This window comes from Chrysochloris asiatica, unplaced genomic scaffold (assembly GCF_000296735.1).
Source record: "Chrysochloris asiatica unplaced genomic scaffold, ChrAsi1.0 scaffold00002, whole genome shotgun sequence".
Classification (NCBI taxonomy): Eukaryota; Metazoa; Chordata; class Mammalia; order Afrosoricida; family Chrysochloridae; genus Chrysochloris; species Chrysochloris asiatica.
In genome coordinates this window covers 19,459,417-19,475,823 of record NW_006408520.1, presented here as the reverse complement: position 1 = coordinate 19,475,823, position 16,407 = coordinate 19,459,417, and the positions used below count along the sequence as shown (strand labels likewise).

The window sequence follows — 16,407 nt, the reverse complement described above, 5'->3', positions numbered from 1 at the left end:
CTGATAGTTTCTAAAGCAAAGATTCTAGATTAAATGTAAACAGGGGGTACTATTTCTCATTTTGGTTTATGAAAAGACTTGTCAGGAGAAATATACTTCTTTGCAAAACCATATCTTTTGAGTGCCCTCTTTTCTATTTTTCTCTATGTCCCAGAAACTTTCCCACTCTTGACAACTATCTAAATACATGTCTTATTAGATTTTTCCTTCTCGCAGATAATTTAAATAATATGTTATCACTTCAACTTTTTAATTGCTGCTCATTAGAAGACAAAGCAGAAGAGCTATTTGCAAAGATTAGAAAACATTTGTTTTTGTGGGTTATCTTTCAATATGTACTGCATTAGGAATTAAAGATAAGAATATATTAAAACAAAAACTGATGTTGTAGTTAGGTGCTGTTTAGTTGGTTCTTACCCACAGTGACCTTGTATAGGGTTCCCCAGGTGTGGCTGGTGAGCTTGAACCACCAACTTTGCAGTTCAAACCAACTTTGCAGTCGAGTGCATTAACCCACAGTGCCACACCAGGACTCCAAAACAAGCATAGTCAGGTACATATCCTTCAGAGTAATGAGATCATCACACATGGTTTAGCCTCTTGAATACTCAACTGTATTCTTAGGGGAGAATAGAAGTTTTTTTTAAAAAGCAAAAATGTCCTGATGTTATTTTTAAATTAACTGTGACCTCTAGACCTCCCCCCCCCTTTTTTTTTTTGGCAGCCATAAGGTCGCTATGGGTCGGTACCGACTCGATGGCACCTAACAACAACAACAACTAGACCCCATGGGAAGATCTGGCAGATCCTCAGGAACCATACCTTGAGAATTGCTGCTGTAAGTCCATTGTTTCTTATAGAGAGTTAGGTTGTTTCATGCATTAGAGTGTGTAACATGCCTTGCTTATCCTTAAGCAGATCTATTATTTCTTCATAGAAAAAAATTGGGAATTTCAGGCATAAACGTGTTCAGCTTCCTTCCCTCACATTTACCAACTTAACTATAAATGTACCCTGTTTCACATCTTCTCTCTAAGAAGCTTTCCCCTTAATATTTATGATCCCATTTCTCTTGTTTCGAATTTTCCGTTTATCTTTTAATACCTTGAAACAAGGTCAAAACATATTCTAAGAACACTTTCCAATTTTTTTTTTTTTTTTTTTCTGTTGGGTACTTCTGTAACTTTAACATGAGTGTAAGTAAAAAAATTACTGCTACAAAACTGTAGAAACTTTTATTAAGCCAAAAGCATTAAAATGTGAAACTACTGTTTTTCGGCATGTTGTTTAGTGCCATTGAGTAGGTTCTGACTCAGACCCTTCTTAGGGTTTCTGAGGAGCAACAGGTGGGTTTGAACCACCAGCCTTGTAGTTCAGACTGACCTTGGGGTCCTATCCTGCAGCGCCATATGAGGACTCTTTAACAGTAACATATGTCATCTTAAAGTGACAGGTTCACTTCTTTTTAACTTTACTGGAGTTCTGGTGTGGCGCTGTGGCTGGTGGTTCAAGTTCCTTGGAAACCCTATACAAGGTTGCTATGAGTTGGAACCGACTCGATGTCACACAACAACATTGTGGTTTGTTGTGGGTAAAGATCAGATTAGTTTTCCATTCAATAATTTATATGTATGTAATATTGTTGTGTGTTGTCGAGTTGGTTCTGACTCATAGTGACCCTGTATAGGGAAGCTCACCAGCTGCTCCTTGGAAACCCTGTACCGGGTCACTATGGGTCGGAGTCGACTCAACAGCACTTAACAACAACAACAATAGGGTATCTGAGGAGTAGCTGATGGGTTTGAACTGCTGACTTCGTGGCTCACAGTCCAATGCTGATCCTACATCTCCACATCAAGAGTCTACATATAAGTGGGAAGAGTGCCGTCACTTTGTGAGGATTGCAACCAATATATATATGGAGTCCTGGTGTGATGCTTCAAACTCACTGGCAAGGTTGGCAGTTCAAACTCACCGGCTGTTCCTTGGAAACACTATACAGGGTCGCTATGAGTTGGACTCAACTTGACGGCACTTAACAACATAGTTAATTGAGTTAAGGTTTACAGAGAAGATCATCAGTTTTATATTCAACAAATTATACACTTTGTTTCATCTCAATGATTGCAATCCCCTCCATATAACACAGTTATCCCACTTTCTCCCTGTGGTTCTTATTTCCTTTCTGCCCTCTTTCCATCGCTTCTGAACTTTGTCCTTAGGTAATTGTTGCCCTTTTGATCTGGAATATCTGAATATGCTGTGGTGAACATACCTTTTTAAAATTTTTTTATTTATTTTATTTATTTTTATTGTAGTGTCCCCTGTATAACCTTTCTCATAATTGGCTGAAAATTGGGCCATGAGGGTGAGTTCTATTCTAACCTGAAGTGGGCTTGGGTTCCTCCATTATCTTTTTAATCAGTAAATCTGGTCTTTTTAATATAATTTCTAGTTTTGTTCCACATTTTCTTCTATACTTTCCGTGATCTACCTTAACCCCTGTCAGAGCAATTGGTAGTGATAGCTGGCACAGTGTAGTTCTTCTGGTCTCAAGAGTTGTGATGATTGATGTTCACAAGCTCCATTGGTCCATCGGATTAGTTGATTGCACGCATTTTCATTTTTCATCACTCTTGTTTCTTCTACAACATGGAGATACCAACAGTTGCATCTTAGATGGTTGCTCATGAGCTTTTAAGATCCCAGTTGCTACACACTAAAGTAGCATATAGAACATTGTCTTTGTGGACTATGTTATTCCAGTTGACCTCGATGTCCCCTGAAACTATGATCCTACACTCCTAAGACCTATGATTCATTTTCTCAAGATGTTTGATTATTGCTAAGAATTAGAACTTTGCCCTTGTAGGATCTATTATTATCTGTGGATATGTGTGTATACATGTATAGAAGTGTTCTATGCCATATTTTTCTATAAGGAGCTCTGGTAGCATAGTGGTTATGAGTTGGGCTGTTAATCCTATGGTCAGCAGTTACAAACTCCCAGCGGTTCCACAGGAGAAAGATGAGGCTTTCTGCTCCTATAAAAGAGCAACAGCCTCTGAAACCTTATGCAGGTTCTCTGTGGGTTGGAACCGACTCCATAGCACATAAACACCACCAACAACCAACCATATTTGTATATAGAGTTCAGGTGTGGTGTTGTAGGATAAAGCCCTGGACCTCAAGGTCAGTTTGGACCTCTTGGTTGGTGGTTCAGACCCACCAGCTGCTCTTTCAAAACCTTAGTAGAAAAGGGTCATTATGAGTCAGAACTAACTTGATGGCACTTAACAACAACAAATGCCTATATATACCCATGGGTGAAGCTGACTTCATTTTATATTTGCCTCTTCCTATTTACCATTCCTGGTTCTCTACATTTGTTTTTGTGGGTTCAAGGTACACCTGATATTATTTCCTTACTCTGGTACAATTTTGAAGTCCTGGTGTAGTGCTGTAGAGTGAGCACTGCACTGCTAACCTGAAAGTTGGTGGTTCATATCTGGCACACACTTCTCAGAAACCCCATACAGAGTTGCTATGAGTCGGAACCAACTCCACAGCACTTAACAACAGCAATGCACTTTTAAGGGATCCCTGTTAGCACTGTGGGTTAGGCATTGGTTTGCTAACTGCAAGGTCAGCAGTTCAAACCTCCCATCCACTCTGCAGGAGAAAGATGAAGACTGTCTGCTCTCCTAAGGATTTATAGTCCAGGTAGCCTAAGTAATCCTGTAGAGGAGTCCTTGCATGTTGCTGTGGGATAAAGCACTGGATTGTAAGGTTGGTTTGAACTACATGGTCAGCGGGTCTAACTCATCTGCTGCTCCTTGGAAATGCTAAATACTGGGTCACCATGAGTGAGATCCTACTCGATAGCACTAAATAACAACAACAGTCTTATGAGGGGTCACTGTGACTCAGAATCAAATCAATGGCAGTGGATTTAGTTTTGGTTAACGAAACTTTAAAGAGCCCTGGTGACACAGTGGTTAAGTGCTTGGCTACTAACTGAATGGTTGATGGTTTGCATCCATCCAGTGGATCCATGAGAGTGATCTGTTGATCTGCTTCTATAAAGATAATTGGCAAGAAAACCCTATGGGACATCTCAAACAGCAAAAGATAAATAAATGGGACCTCTTAAAAACTTAAAAACTTTTGTTCATCAGAAGACTTTACCAAAAAAGTGAAAAACTACCGACTGGAAGATTATCTTGGGAAACCATAAGAATCTAATAACTAAAATACATCTACAAGTTTGATAACATAACAAAAATACAAATAACCCAATCATAAAATGAGTTGTTGTTATTATTAGGTGCCATCAATAGGTACCAATTGATAACAATATTATGCACAACAGAATGAAACACTGCCCAGTTCTTGGCCAACCTCAAAATAGTTGATACGCGTCTGAGCCCGTGGCTGCCGCCACTGTGCCAATCCATCTCCTTGGGGTTTTCCTCTATTTCTCTGACCCTCCACTTTACCAAACGTGCTATCCTTTTCCAGTGACTGGTCACTCCTGACAATATGTCCAAAGTATGAGAGACGAACTCTGACAATTCTAACTTTCAAAGAACATTCTGGTTGTACTTCCAGCAGATTTGTTTGTTGTTATGGTAGTATGTTATACTTTTAATAGTCTTGTCCAATAACTCAAATGCATCAATTCTTCTCTGGTGTTCATTATTCACTGTCCAACTTTCAAATGCATATGAAGTTGTTGAAAGTACCATCACTTGGGTCAGGTGCACCCTAGTCCTCAAACTGATATCTGTGCTCTTGGACACTAAAGAAATCTTGTGCAGCAGATTTGCCTAATGTAATGCGTTGTTTGATTTCTTCATTAGTGCTTCTATGAGTGTTGATATAAACAAAATGAAGTCTTTGACAACTTCAATCTTTTCTCCATTATCTTGATGTTATTTATTGGTCCAGTAATGAGGATTTTTTGTTTTCTTTCCATTGAGATTCAATCCATACTGAAGGCTGTGGTCTTTGATCTTCATCAGTAAGTATTTTAAGTCCTCTTTACTTTCCACAAGCAAGATTGTTATCATCTGCATATTGCTGGTTGTTAGTAAGTCTTCCTCCAATCTTGATATCACGTTTTTCCTCATAAAATCAGTTTCTTGGATGATTTGTTCAGCACACAGATTGAATAAGTATGGTAAAAGAATGCAACCCTGGTACACACCGTTCCTAATTCAATATTCCCTTGCTGTTCAAACAACTGCCTCTATGTCTATGTATAGGTTTCTCATGAGCACAATTAAGTGTTCAGCACACAGATTGAATAAGTATGATAAAGAATGCAACCCTGGTACACACCTTTCCTAGTTCAATATTCCCTTGGTGTTCAAACAACTGCCTCTATGTCTGTGTATAGGTTTCTCATGAGCACAATTAAGTGTTCCGGAATACTCGTTCTCCTCAGTGTTGTCCAGAGCTTGTTATGATCCACACAATCAAAAGCCTTTGTGTAGTCAATAAATGACATGTAAACATCTTTCTGGTATTCTGTTTTCAGTCAAGATCCATCTGACATCAGCAGTGATATCCCTCATTCTACATCCTCTTCTGAATCCAGCTTGAACCTCTCTGGAAGCTCTCTGTTCGGTGTATGATTGCAGCCATTTTTGTATTATTTTTAGCAAGATTTTACTTGCATGGAATATTAATCATTTTGTCCTATGATTTCTGTATTCCATTGAGTTACTTCTCTTTGGAGTGGGCACAAATATGGATCTCTTCCAGTCAGTTGTCTCCAAATTTCTTGGCATAAGTGAGTTAGTGTCTCCAGTGCCACATCAGTTTGTTGAAAGATTTCATTTTGTATTCCATCAATTCCTGGTGCCTTGATCTTTGCCAGTGCCTTCAGTACACCTTGGACTTTCAGTATCATTGACTCTTGATCATATGCCACCTCTTGATATTGTTGAACAGCAACCATATGTTCTTGGTACAGTGATGGTGTTTTCCTTCCATCTGTTTTCCCAATAGAATCCTTCAGTATTGCAAATCGAGACTTGAAAAAAAAATTTTTTTTTTCCCTTCCCAGTTCACTCAACTTGAGAAATGCTGAGCATGTTTTTCCATTTTTATTTTCTAACTCCAGGTCTTTGTACATTTCGTTATATATTTGACTTTGTGTTCTGGAGCTGACCTTTGAATTGTTCTGTTCACTTCTTTTACCTCCTCATTTCCTCCATTTTCTTCAGTAACGCTATGCTAGAGAGAAGTTTCAGAATCTTGTGACATCCACTTCGTCTTTTCCTCCTTTCTTGTCTTCTTAATAATGACTTTTTGCTTTCTTCCTGTATGATCTTGGGTCTCTATAATTTATAACCAACTTGATGACACGCAACAACAGGTTAGCTATGAAACACTGGTGGTTGGTGTAGTGGGTTAAGTATTGAGCATCTAATCCACTCTGGTAGAAAGATGAGACCGTCTGCTTCCATGAAGATTTACAGCTTAGGAACCCTATGGAGCAGTTTGACTCTGACCTATAGGGTTTGTGTGAGTTGGAATCAGCTTGATGTCAGTGGTTTTGGTTTGGAAGATGGCTAAAATCTAAACAAAAAAACAACAAATGCTGTGAGAATGTGAGGAATTTGGTTTCTGTGAGTTGGAACTAACTTGACAGCACTTAAATGGACTACTGACTTGGTGTGGTGCTGTGGTCTAACGCGTCAGACTGCAGAGTTGTTTGAACTGCAAGGTCGGTGATTTAAGCTCACCAGCTGCTCCTTGGAAACCCAATACAGAGTCACTATGGGTCGGAATCGACTTGACAGCACTTAACAACAACAACCACAAGGTTAACCCAGTAGCCACTTGTAGGAAACTTCTTACAAAGTTTCTATGATGATACTTACAAACAACCAAAACAAACCATTACTGATGGGAATGCAAAATGGTACAGCCATTGTGGAAAGCAGTGTGGTAGGTAGGTCTTTAAAACAGTTTTAAAAATATAACTACTTTTGACCCAGCAATTGTATTGCTAGGTATATACCCAAAAGACTTGAAAGCAAAAACTCAAACAAGACTTGTACATCAATATCCACTGCAGCACTATTCTCAGCCGCCAAAGATGGAAACAAGCTGAGTATCCATCAACAGATGATTGTTTAAACAAAATGTGTTGTATACTTAACAATGGAATACTACTCAGCCAGTAAGAGAAATGAAGTCTTTTGATGGCACAGTGGTTACAAGTCAGGCTGCTAGCCTCAAGGTTAGCAGTTCGAAACTACCAGTCATTCCGCAAGAGAAAAATGAGGCTTTCTGCTTCCGTAAAGACTTACAGTTTTGGAAATCCTATAAGGGTCACTATAAGTCGGAACAACAGATTCCACGGTATACCACTACCACCACCACAATACGGATGGAATTTGAAGACATTATGCTGAATGAAATAAATCAATCATAAAAGGACTAATATTGTGTGACTTATATAGCAGGATAAGAAAAGACAAATGTATAAAATTAAAGTTTATTAGTGGTTAGGTTACCTAGGACAGGAGGAAGGGAGAAACAGGACAAATAGTGATGGAAAAATTACATTCCTTAAGCATAGGGTTGTATAGATAATTATTGTGATTGCTTTTAAGAAGTACAGCTGTTAAAAATTGGATTGGGAAAAATGTGTTGGATATTTTTACAAGGACCCAAAAAATGTTTTTGCTGAGGCTGCTTAATTGCAACCAGACGCCACATGGTAAATCGATTTAGCTCTTTGGCTTGGAGGTTGCTTAAGGTTGTAGTTTATGGGACAGTCTAGTTAACTGACCCAATAACATTTAGTTGTCTTTTCTACTTCCTTGTTGTTGTTTTCAAATGCTGTTGAGTTGGTTCTGACCCTTAACGACCCTGTGTAGGGTTTACAAGGAGTGACTGGTGAGCTTGAACCGCTGATCTTGGTTCGGAACCAATTTGATGGCGCATAACAACAATACTAGAGCCCTGGTGGAGTCCTGGTGTGGCACTGTGGATAAGCACTAGACTGCAAGGTCAGTTTGAGTTGCAAGGTCAGCAGTTGAAATTCACCAACTGCTCCTCAAAGTGTAGGGTTGCTGTGAGTCACAACTGACTTGACAGCACTTAACAGCAGAGTCTTGGTAGCACAGTGATTATGTGTTGGGCTGCTAACAGAAAAGTCAGAAGTTCTAATCTACCAGCTGCTCTGTGGAAGAAAGATGAGGTTTTCTACTCCTTTAAAGATTCATAACCTCAGAAACCCTATGCAGGGTTGCTGTGAGTCGGAACTGAATCTACAGCACATAACCACTACCAGTAGTTCCTGGCTATTATATACAATAAATAGTGGCTCTATATGATACGCACTGCACTGCGAACTGCAAGGTCCTTGGTTTTAGCCCGCTTTCCGCTCCATGGGAGAACGACAAAGCTTTCTGCTCCCGAAAAGATTAAAAAGTCCAGCACATTAACCCACAGCACCACACTTGTTATGTGACATGGAGTTGGTTCTGACCCATAGCGACCCTTGTATAGGGTTTCCAAGGAGCAGCTGGTGAGCTTGATCTGTCAACCTTGCAGTTTCAAACAGCTTTTCAGTCTGGTACATTAACCCACAGTGTCACTCCAGGACTCCCAGCACCACACTAGCACCCATGGTTGTTGTTAAGTGCTGTTGAGTCAATTCCAACCCATAGCGACCCTGTATAGGGTTTCCAAGGAGCAGCTTGTGAGATTGAAGTACCGACCTTGCAGTTCAAACAACTTTGCAGTCTGGTACATTAACCCACAATGCCACACCAGGACTCCAAAAAATTATAATAGTAGCCACTAAAAAAATCAACAAGAAAATCTTAAACCAAAAATACCCCTTGAAGTTTTAAAACCAAATAGTAAGTTTGTGTAGGGGACAGTGAATTTGAGTTTATGTTAATTGAGGAGCAACAAATCTGAAAAGGAGGGTTAGAATCGTTGTACAACTCCAGCTGTAATTAGTGGCACTAAATTGTCCATATAGAAACTTGAATTAATATTAACATTTTTCAGTGTTTATTCTCAATAACAAAATTGGATTAAAAATAATTTTATGGGACAGTTCTACTCTATCATATGGAGTTGCTGGGAGTCAGAATCTATTTGAATGACAACCAATGACAACAACAATACAGCTTTACTCTCCCACCTACCTCCTTTGTGCTGTTACTGTCAAATAGATTACATTTCTATATGATACCAACTCAGCATTATCTGCAGCTGAATATTCCAGTGGTTCCACAGGTCTTTGTTATTTTAACTACAATTGTTGCTATTAAAATATTTGTGACACCAGAACCTAGAAGACATGGGCTATCTCTTTTTACATCTTTGTTCTTAACAGTGACAGCAGTGATTTATGGAACTCCTTACTCAGCATAACTTGACAAAAGAAAGAATAGAGCAATCTTTGAATTTGGAAGGATCTAATTTTTTTAACTTGCGTTCATATTATTAAAATTGAGAGAATTAAGTGAGTTGATAGTCCAAATATTATAACCTTTCCTCCCCCTACGTTTATTATTACCAGATAGCCAAGGTACAGAAAGTAAGGACTGTAAGAATGCAGTGAATGGTATAGTGATATTGGAGTCAGATGTCTTGAGTTCAATTTCTGTCATTTCTATTTATTAATCATAAGTTACTTAGTATTAGAACTCAGTTTTTATCTTCATAATATAAGGAGCTCTGGTAGCGTAGTGGTTATGAATTGGGCTGCGAACCACAAGGTCAGCAGTTTGAGACTACCAGCTGTTCCGCAGGAGAAAGATGAGGCAGGTTCTGCTCCTGTAAAGATTTATAGCCTTGGAAACCCTGTACAGGGTCGCTATGAGTCTGAACCGACTCCACGGCAATTAACAACAGCAATATATTTCTGTTACTGACATCTGAATCACTTTCTCAGAATTTGTATAAACAGAGTTCTTAGGCATTGAAACTTTTTTCACTGAAGTTTTATGCTATTTTAGGATAATTGTTTGTCTAGTGTTACACACTGGCTAAGGTGTCAGACTACAAAGTCGTTTGAACTGCAAGGTCGGCGGTTCAACTCACCAGCTGCTCCTTGAAAACCCTATACAGGGTTGTTATGGGTCAGAATCCACTCAATGGCACTTTACAACAACAATGTTACTAGTGTATTAGAGAAGACCAGTTGGAAAAGTGAAAATAAGAAACACTGCTTTTACTATTTTTACAATGACTGGTAGCGTAGTGGTTACGAATCGGGCTGCGAACCTTAAGGTCAGCGGTTCGAAACTACCAGCTGCTCCGCGGGAGAAAGATGAGGCTTTCTACTCCCGTAAAGATTTACACCCTTGGAAACCCTGTACAGGGTCGCTATGGGTCGGAACCGACTCGATGGCACATAACAACAACAATGTGTAATACAAGGAACTCTGGTAGCGTAGTGGTTACGAATCGGGGGCAGCGAACCACAAGGTCAGCAGTTCAAAACTACCAACTGTTCCGCGGGAGAAAGATGAGGCTCTCTGCTCCCGTAAATATTTACAGCCTCGGAAATCCTGTACAGAGTCGCTATGAGTCGGAAACGACTCCACGGCACATAACAACAACAACAACAATGTGTAATACAGTTCTTGCATGCATAATTTTGGAGACTTTTCCTTTAAGAAATGCTCTTGTAGACACTTTTTATTAAAGTTTAATTGTGATATTGGTGGTTCTCAATCTTATATTAAAAACAAAACAAAACAAAAAAAAAACCTCTCTGGTATATATATTTGAGGGACTGTGACATATTTGCATCTATTTAAAAAGCTTGGTCCTGTAGTGATTCCCTGTAGGACAAGGGTCATAACTACCCTTCCAGTTGAGTGTGAATACAAACATAACCTCCAAAATCACTATGTATTTTAACTGCATATGCCATAATCAAGAAATTAAAATTTAATTCAAATTACCCAGAGTTGCCTCAGAAGAAAGGTGTGATTATCTACTTCTGAGTGGCCACAGCTTTGAAAACTCTGTGGAGTACAGCCTTTCTTTGCAGTGCAACACATGGGATCTCCCTGAGTTAGAATCAACTTGATAACATTTTTTTTTTAATACTCTCTGTTGTTTATTTAATCCCAGTTACGAAATTCAAATTACCCTTTACTGAAGACCATAGCCTGTTGTTGTGTGTCATCGAGTTAGTTCTGACTCGTCCTAGGGACAAGGCTAGTGGATTTGAACTGCCAACATTGTGGTTAGCAGTCCAGTGCTGATCATACAGTGCCACACTAGGACTCCTAAGACCATAGCCTAACATGCTCAAATTACAGCTACTTTAAAAATGATGATTGACTTGCCTGTCTTACAGTGATGCTGGTACCTGACCTAAGGGTGGTGGTGGTGGTTGTAGTGGTGTGCTGTGGAGTTGGTTCCAACGACTCATAGCCACCCTGTTTATATAGGGTTTCCAAGGCTGTAAATCTTTACGGGAGCAGAAAGCCTCATCTTTGTCCTGTGGAACTGCTGGTAGTTTTGAAGTGCTGACTATGAGGTTAGCTGCCCAACTAATAACCACCGTGCTACCAGAGTTCCTTTGACTTAAGGGTAGACACTGAATAAATACTGATAAACTGCTATTATGTTATTTTAAACCTCTTTTTCTGTGGAATGTGTTTGTGATTTTCAGGTACCTATTAAATTTTTTCTCAATTTAAGATTTTTCACAAATTATTTTTTATACTAAAATAAGAAATACATCATTGGTATAAAAAAGTTCTACAAGTAAGTTAGTCTAATATGTGATCTTTTATTTCTTAAACAGAGACTCCACAGGGGCAGGTAATTCACTGGTCCACAAGCGGTCTCCTTTACGCCGAAACCAAAAGAACCCAACATCCTTGACCAAGCTGTCTTTACAGGATGGGCATAAAGCCAAAAAGCCAGCATGTAAATTTGAAGAGGGTCAGGATGTCTTAGCTAGATGGTCAGATGGCTTGTTTTATCTTGGAACTATCAAAAAGGCAAGTTTCCTTAATAAAAGACGTCTCTCTTGTTTTTGTAGTAAACTTTTAATTATCTTAAGCCTTTAAACTTAGCTTCATGTTTTTAATTTAAAAGAGATCACCATAAATCTTTTTCTGTATTACAGATAAACATATTGAAACAGAGCTGCTTCATCATATTTGAAGATAGTTCTAAATCCTGGGTTCTCTGGAAGGACATTCAAACAGGCAGGTGCTACTATTTCTCTTGAACATGATTTATGCTGAAATTTGATTTTCTTTAACTTGTCATTCTAGAGTTTTCTGTTGAATACTGTATATGAAGATAATTTTATAACACATTTGAGGAGAGGTCAGAAAATAAACATTCTCTGTAGTCTTCAAGAATTACATTCTATATTGTAGACTGTAAGCACTAAAACACTGCTAGGATTGGTGGTAGAGTAGAGGATAGATGCATTGCTGTTGTTAGGTAGAATATGACCCTTTAAGAATGTCAGTGGTTCATACTCACCAGTCACTCCTCAGATACCATTTACTGGGTCCCTGTGAGTCAGAAATGACACTAAGGCATCAACAAAAAGATTGAGAAAAATTCTAATATGATATGAATAAGTTTGGGATTCAATTTAACTTTCATTTGCCTATCTTAGTACATACAAAGTAATGCAGAAACTAGTGTTTATTGAGAACAAACCATGCCAATTTATGGATACTGTGGCTCTGTAGGATAATGAATGTTAACTGCAAGGTGGTCAGCAGTTCAAATCTACCATTTGCTCCTCTAAAATCCTATACAGGGTCACTATGAGTCGTAACTGACTCAACATTTAATAATAAAAACAAACCAATTTACAGTATTAAAAATATTCATTAATAAAAAATGGTTTAAAATTACTGTTTAATTATGTTTTTTTGTTTAGATGGGAAAATGAGGCTATATTTGGGTGCAAGTAAAAATGAATACAGGTATGCCTTGGTTTGGTTATAGATATGTTTCTTGTAATGATTTATTAAATATAATTGCTTTTTGCCCATTGAATCTACTACATATAGGCATTTTTCCAGTTAAATCTTTCGTGGAAAATGCTTTATTTATTAAAAAACAAACAAACAAAAAAAGAACTATGAGTCTTTATTACTAGTCTGAGAATTTTAACTTCTTATTATTAAACCCAACTTTTGGTTTTTCCTTTGTTGGGTTTTTAGTCCTACACCAAGACCTGGGTTTTGTGTCTCCTTTGGTAGAAAGGAAACAAACTTCCTTCCTGTGTTTTGTGTCGCCTCTGGTAGAAAGGAAACATAAACTTCCTTTTCTTGATAACCTTTTTAAACTACTTAGCTTAGGTATTGAATACTTTATTTGAATCCCAAGTATAAGTTTATGATAGGTTACCAGGTATGCCCAATTCTTGGTTTTCCTCTTAATTTTCACAAAAAATAAAATGTTCAAAGCAAAGGTTTTAGAGTGCACTTCTACTCTGAAACATGTTTCCCATGAGTCAGAATCTATTCAACAACAATTGGCATAAAATTTTTGGTTTTAGTAAAGGCATTGGAATGTTCTAATTACAATCTGGCAGTGCGCATGATGCTCTATAAGCGCTGGACTGCTAACCACAAGGTCGCCTATTCAAATCTACCAGCCGCTCCTCAGGAGAAAGATAAGAATTTCTGCTCCCATAAAGATTTACAGTTTTAGAAATCCATAATGACAGGGTCATTATGAGTTAGAACCGACTCGACAGAAATTAATAACAACAACACAATTGTTGTCTAATTGCTTGGTACTGGGGGCGTGGGTGGAGAATTCAGTAAGTGTAAGTAGTTGTTTCTCTAGTAAAGTGTCTTTCCATTAAAGGACTAAAGACATGTTTTGAATTGGAAATTGAAGAGTCAGTGGAAAAAGTTTGGCCATAAGAGTTAAAGGCATACATAGGTGGTCTCCAACAGTAATAATATTGAGAATATTTTAGTAACTTATATACAGAATTAGCCCTATTTTTTAATCTTGTGAATGAGTCTCTTCTCTGCATCACACACACACACACATATTAGAAATTGATAGAAAGGAAGAAGAAAACCAATGATGCAGAGAGATAGATAGTTGTAAAAGTAAGTGATCCTGTCTACTGTGTGCTCTAATATATCAGTTTGTCTGTCTGTGGGGGTTCTTTCCTCAGTGGCTTCTTCTACTGTCCCTAAAATGGTAAAAAATTGTTCATTTGCCTTATAACTCTTTGTGGTACCCAGAAAGTAGCGCCCATGAAACGTTGGAGTAGAAATGATCAAGTGAACGATCTAGTCTTTAAGACGTGGTACTGTACCTGAAAACTGCATTAGGCAGATTTCTGTGTGGGAAGTAGCTTTAGTTGTATCCTTCCTTGTAAAAAATCTGCTTGTACACACACACATAAACACACACACACACTTTATAAAAGGAGTCCTGGTGTGCCACTGCTGGTTAATGTGCTAGACTGCAGTCAGTTTGAAACGCAAGGGTGGCATTTCAGGTTCACCAGCCACTCCTAGGAAAGCCTACATAGGGTCGCTATGAGTCAGAACCGATTTGATGGCGCTTAACAACAAATATATATATGTATATATATATATATGGAGCTCTGGTAGTGTAGTGGTTATGAGTTGGGCTGCCAGCCCTCAAGGTCAGCAGTTCAAAACTGCCAGCGGTTCCCTGGAGAAAGATGAGGCAGTCTGCTTCCGTAAAGACTTACAGCCTCGGAAACTCTGTGCAGGATCATTATGAGTCGGAACCAACTCCACGGTACTTAACAACAACAAATATATGTGTGTGTGTATAACTTTTTATATATTATAATTAGCTTAATTTTGCTCTTCATAAGATTCTTTTTTAAAGTTTACAGAAATAAGAATAGTGTTTGATATTAGTCAGATGTGCACTGAAAAAGTAAATGTTTAAGACATTTATAAACTTTTTAAAATTTTAGCACCTAAGATAAGCATTGGACTGTGAACTACACGGTCAGTGGTTTGAGCCCATCTGCTGCTCCATGGATGAAAGATAAGGCTTTTTGTTCCCACAGATTTACAGCCTCGGAAACCCTACGAGTTAGTATGAGTAGAAATCGACTCGAAGGCATTTAACAACCAGCAACAGTGCTGTCTTGGTTTTTGTGAAAAATTTGCATGTTTGGTGACTGTAAATTTCTATTTTGATTATGACTTTTAATAGTTGCATTAAATGACAAAAATACTTGTTCTTTTAGTTTACCCAAAGGCCCACTTTAGTAGTTTACTTTTTAAAAATTCAAAAGTAAAAAAACAGAGAGAGATGAAAATGTTTGTTGTAATTTTAAAAACAACAAAATTTAGTATTTCCTACATGAAATGTTTGGTACTTGATAGTCAATTTGATTAGAGGTTAAGGGAGTCTATAGAAAACCACTAAATTACACAGGAAATTTCTTGTAAGTTTGATGATTGAAAGAAAGTTGTACCTATATTTCACAAGAAGTGGTAATACCCAGTTCCCTCAGGGTGGTTTCCTGAGGTGAAATTGTATGTGTTGGCTCAGCATCCTCTTTCCCAGGGAGATGCCTAGGTACAGTGGGAGTCAATTCAGCCACTTTCTTGAAGTTGAGGCCATCAGTCCGTTTTCAGGGAATTGCACATTTGAACCTGAAAGGACCTAGACTCAGTTTGGCAATTCTCTTTACTAGCTCCATAAACTTAGGAGCTATGGTAGGGCACGTCCTGCCTGGTGCACCATCATGGAGAAGAGGTGGGTGAGATCAAAATATCAAAACAATTAAAAACCAACCAACCAACAAACTCAGTGCCCCAAAATAGAGAAATAATGCAGTAGATTTGGACCTGTCCACTAGAGGGAATATTATATTGCTTTTGTTGTTCAAAACAGTGCTGTTGAGTTGGTTTTGACTCATAGCAACCCTGTAGTGTTTCCAAGGAGTGGCTGGTGAGTTTGAACCACCAGCCTTGTGGTTAACAGTCCAGTGCTTAGCCTACATCTCCGTACTGCTTTTTGAAAACTAGCAGTATAAGAGTGCTTTGGATAGAATAATATTTGTGATGATAACATCTTGTCATGCCAGGTAGGACATGGACTCCTGCCTAGCTTGGTTTGAATCCTAAGATTGATAACTTTCTGGCTGAGGGTTCTTAGTTTCTTTATTTTTCTGAGCCTTAGTTTGTCTCTATAAATAGGATATTTTCCTAATAGGTTAAATTAGGTAAAAATTACTATATGTGTTGGAAACTTAAGACAGTGCTTACTTCATAATACAGAATTGTAAGTTTTTAATTGTTGGCATGTAAATAAAGCATATATGATTTTAACTGAGAGAGAGAGAATGAATATTGGAAATGATCCTTGTGTTAGGGTGATCAGATATTTAAGATTTTGTATAATGGGATTTTGTTG

The 16,407-nt window shown here is 38.2% G+C and overlaps 1 protein-coding gene across 5 annotated transcripts in view; it reads left to right on the top strand.

The window, feature by feature from the left end:
* Positions 1-16,407, top strand: part of MTF2 (metal response element binding transcription factor 2) — a 61,599-nt gene that overhangs the window by 14,746 nt on the left and 30,446 nt on the right. For 2 of the 5 annotated variants that reach the window (XM_006830957.1, XM_006830956.1), the window contains exons 2-3: positions 11,807-12,005; positions 12,134-12,215. The exons of 1 other annotated variant lie outside the window; for it this stretch is intronic. In XM_006830957.1, the coding sequence (XP_006831020.1) occupies positions 11,807-12,005; positions 12,134-12,215 (281 nt within the window). Of the gene's footprint in view, positions 1-11,806; positions 12,006-12,133; positions 12,220-16,407 lie in introns of those variants that run through there. 2 more of the 5 variants (XM_006830959.1, XM_006830960.1) reach the window with 2 other exon arrangements.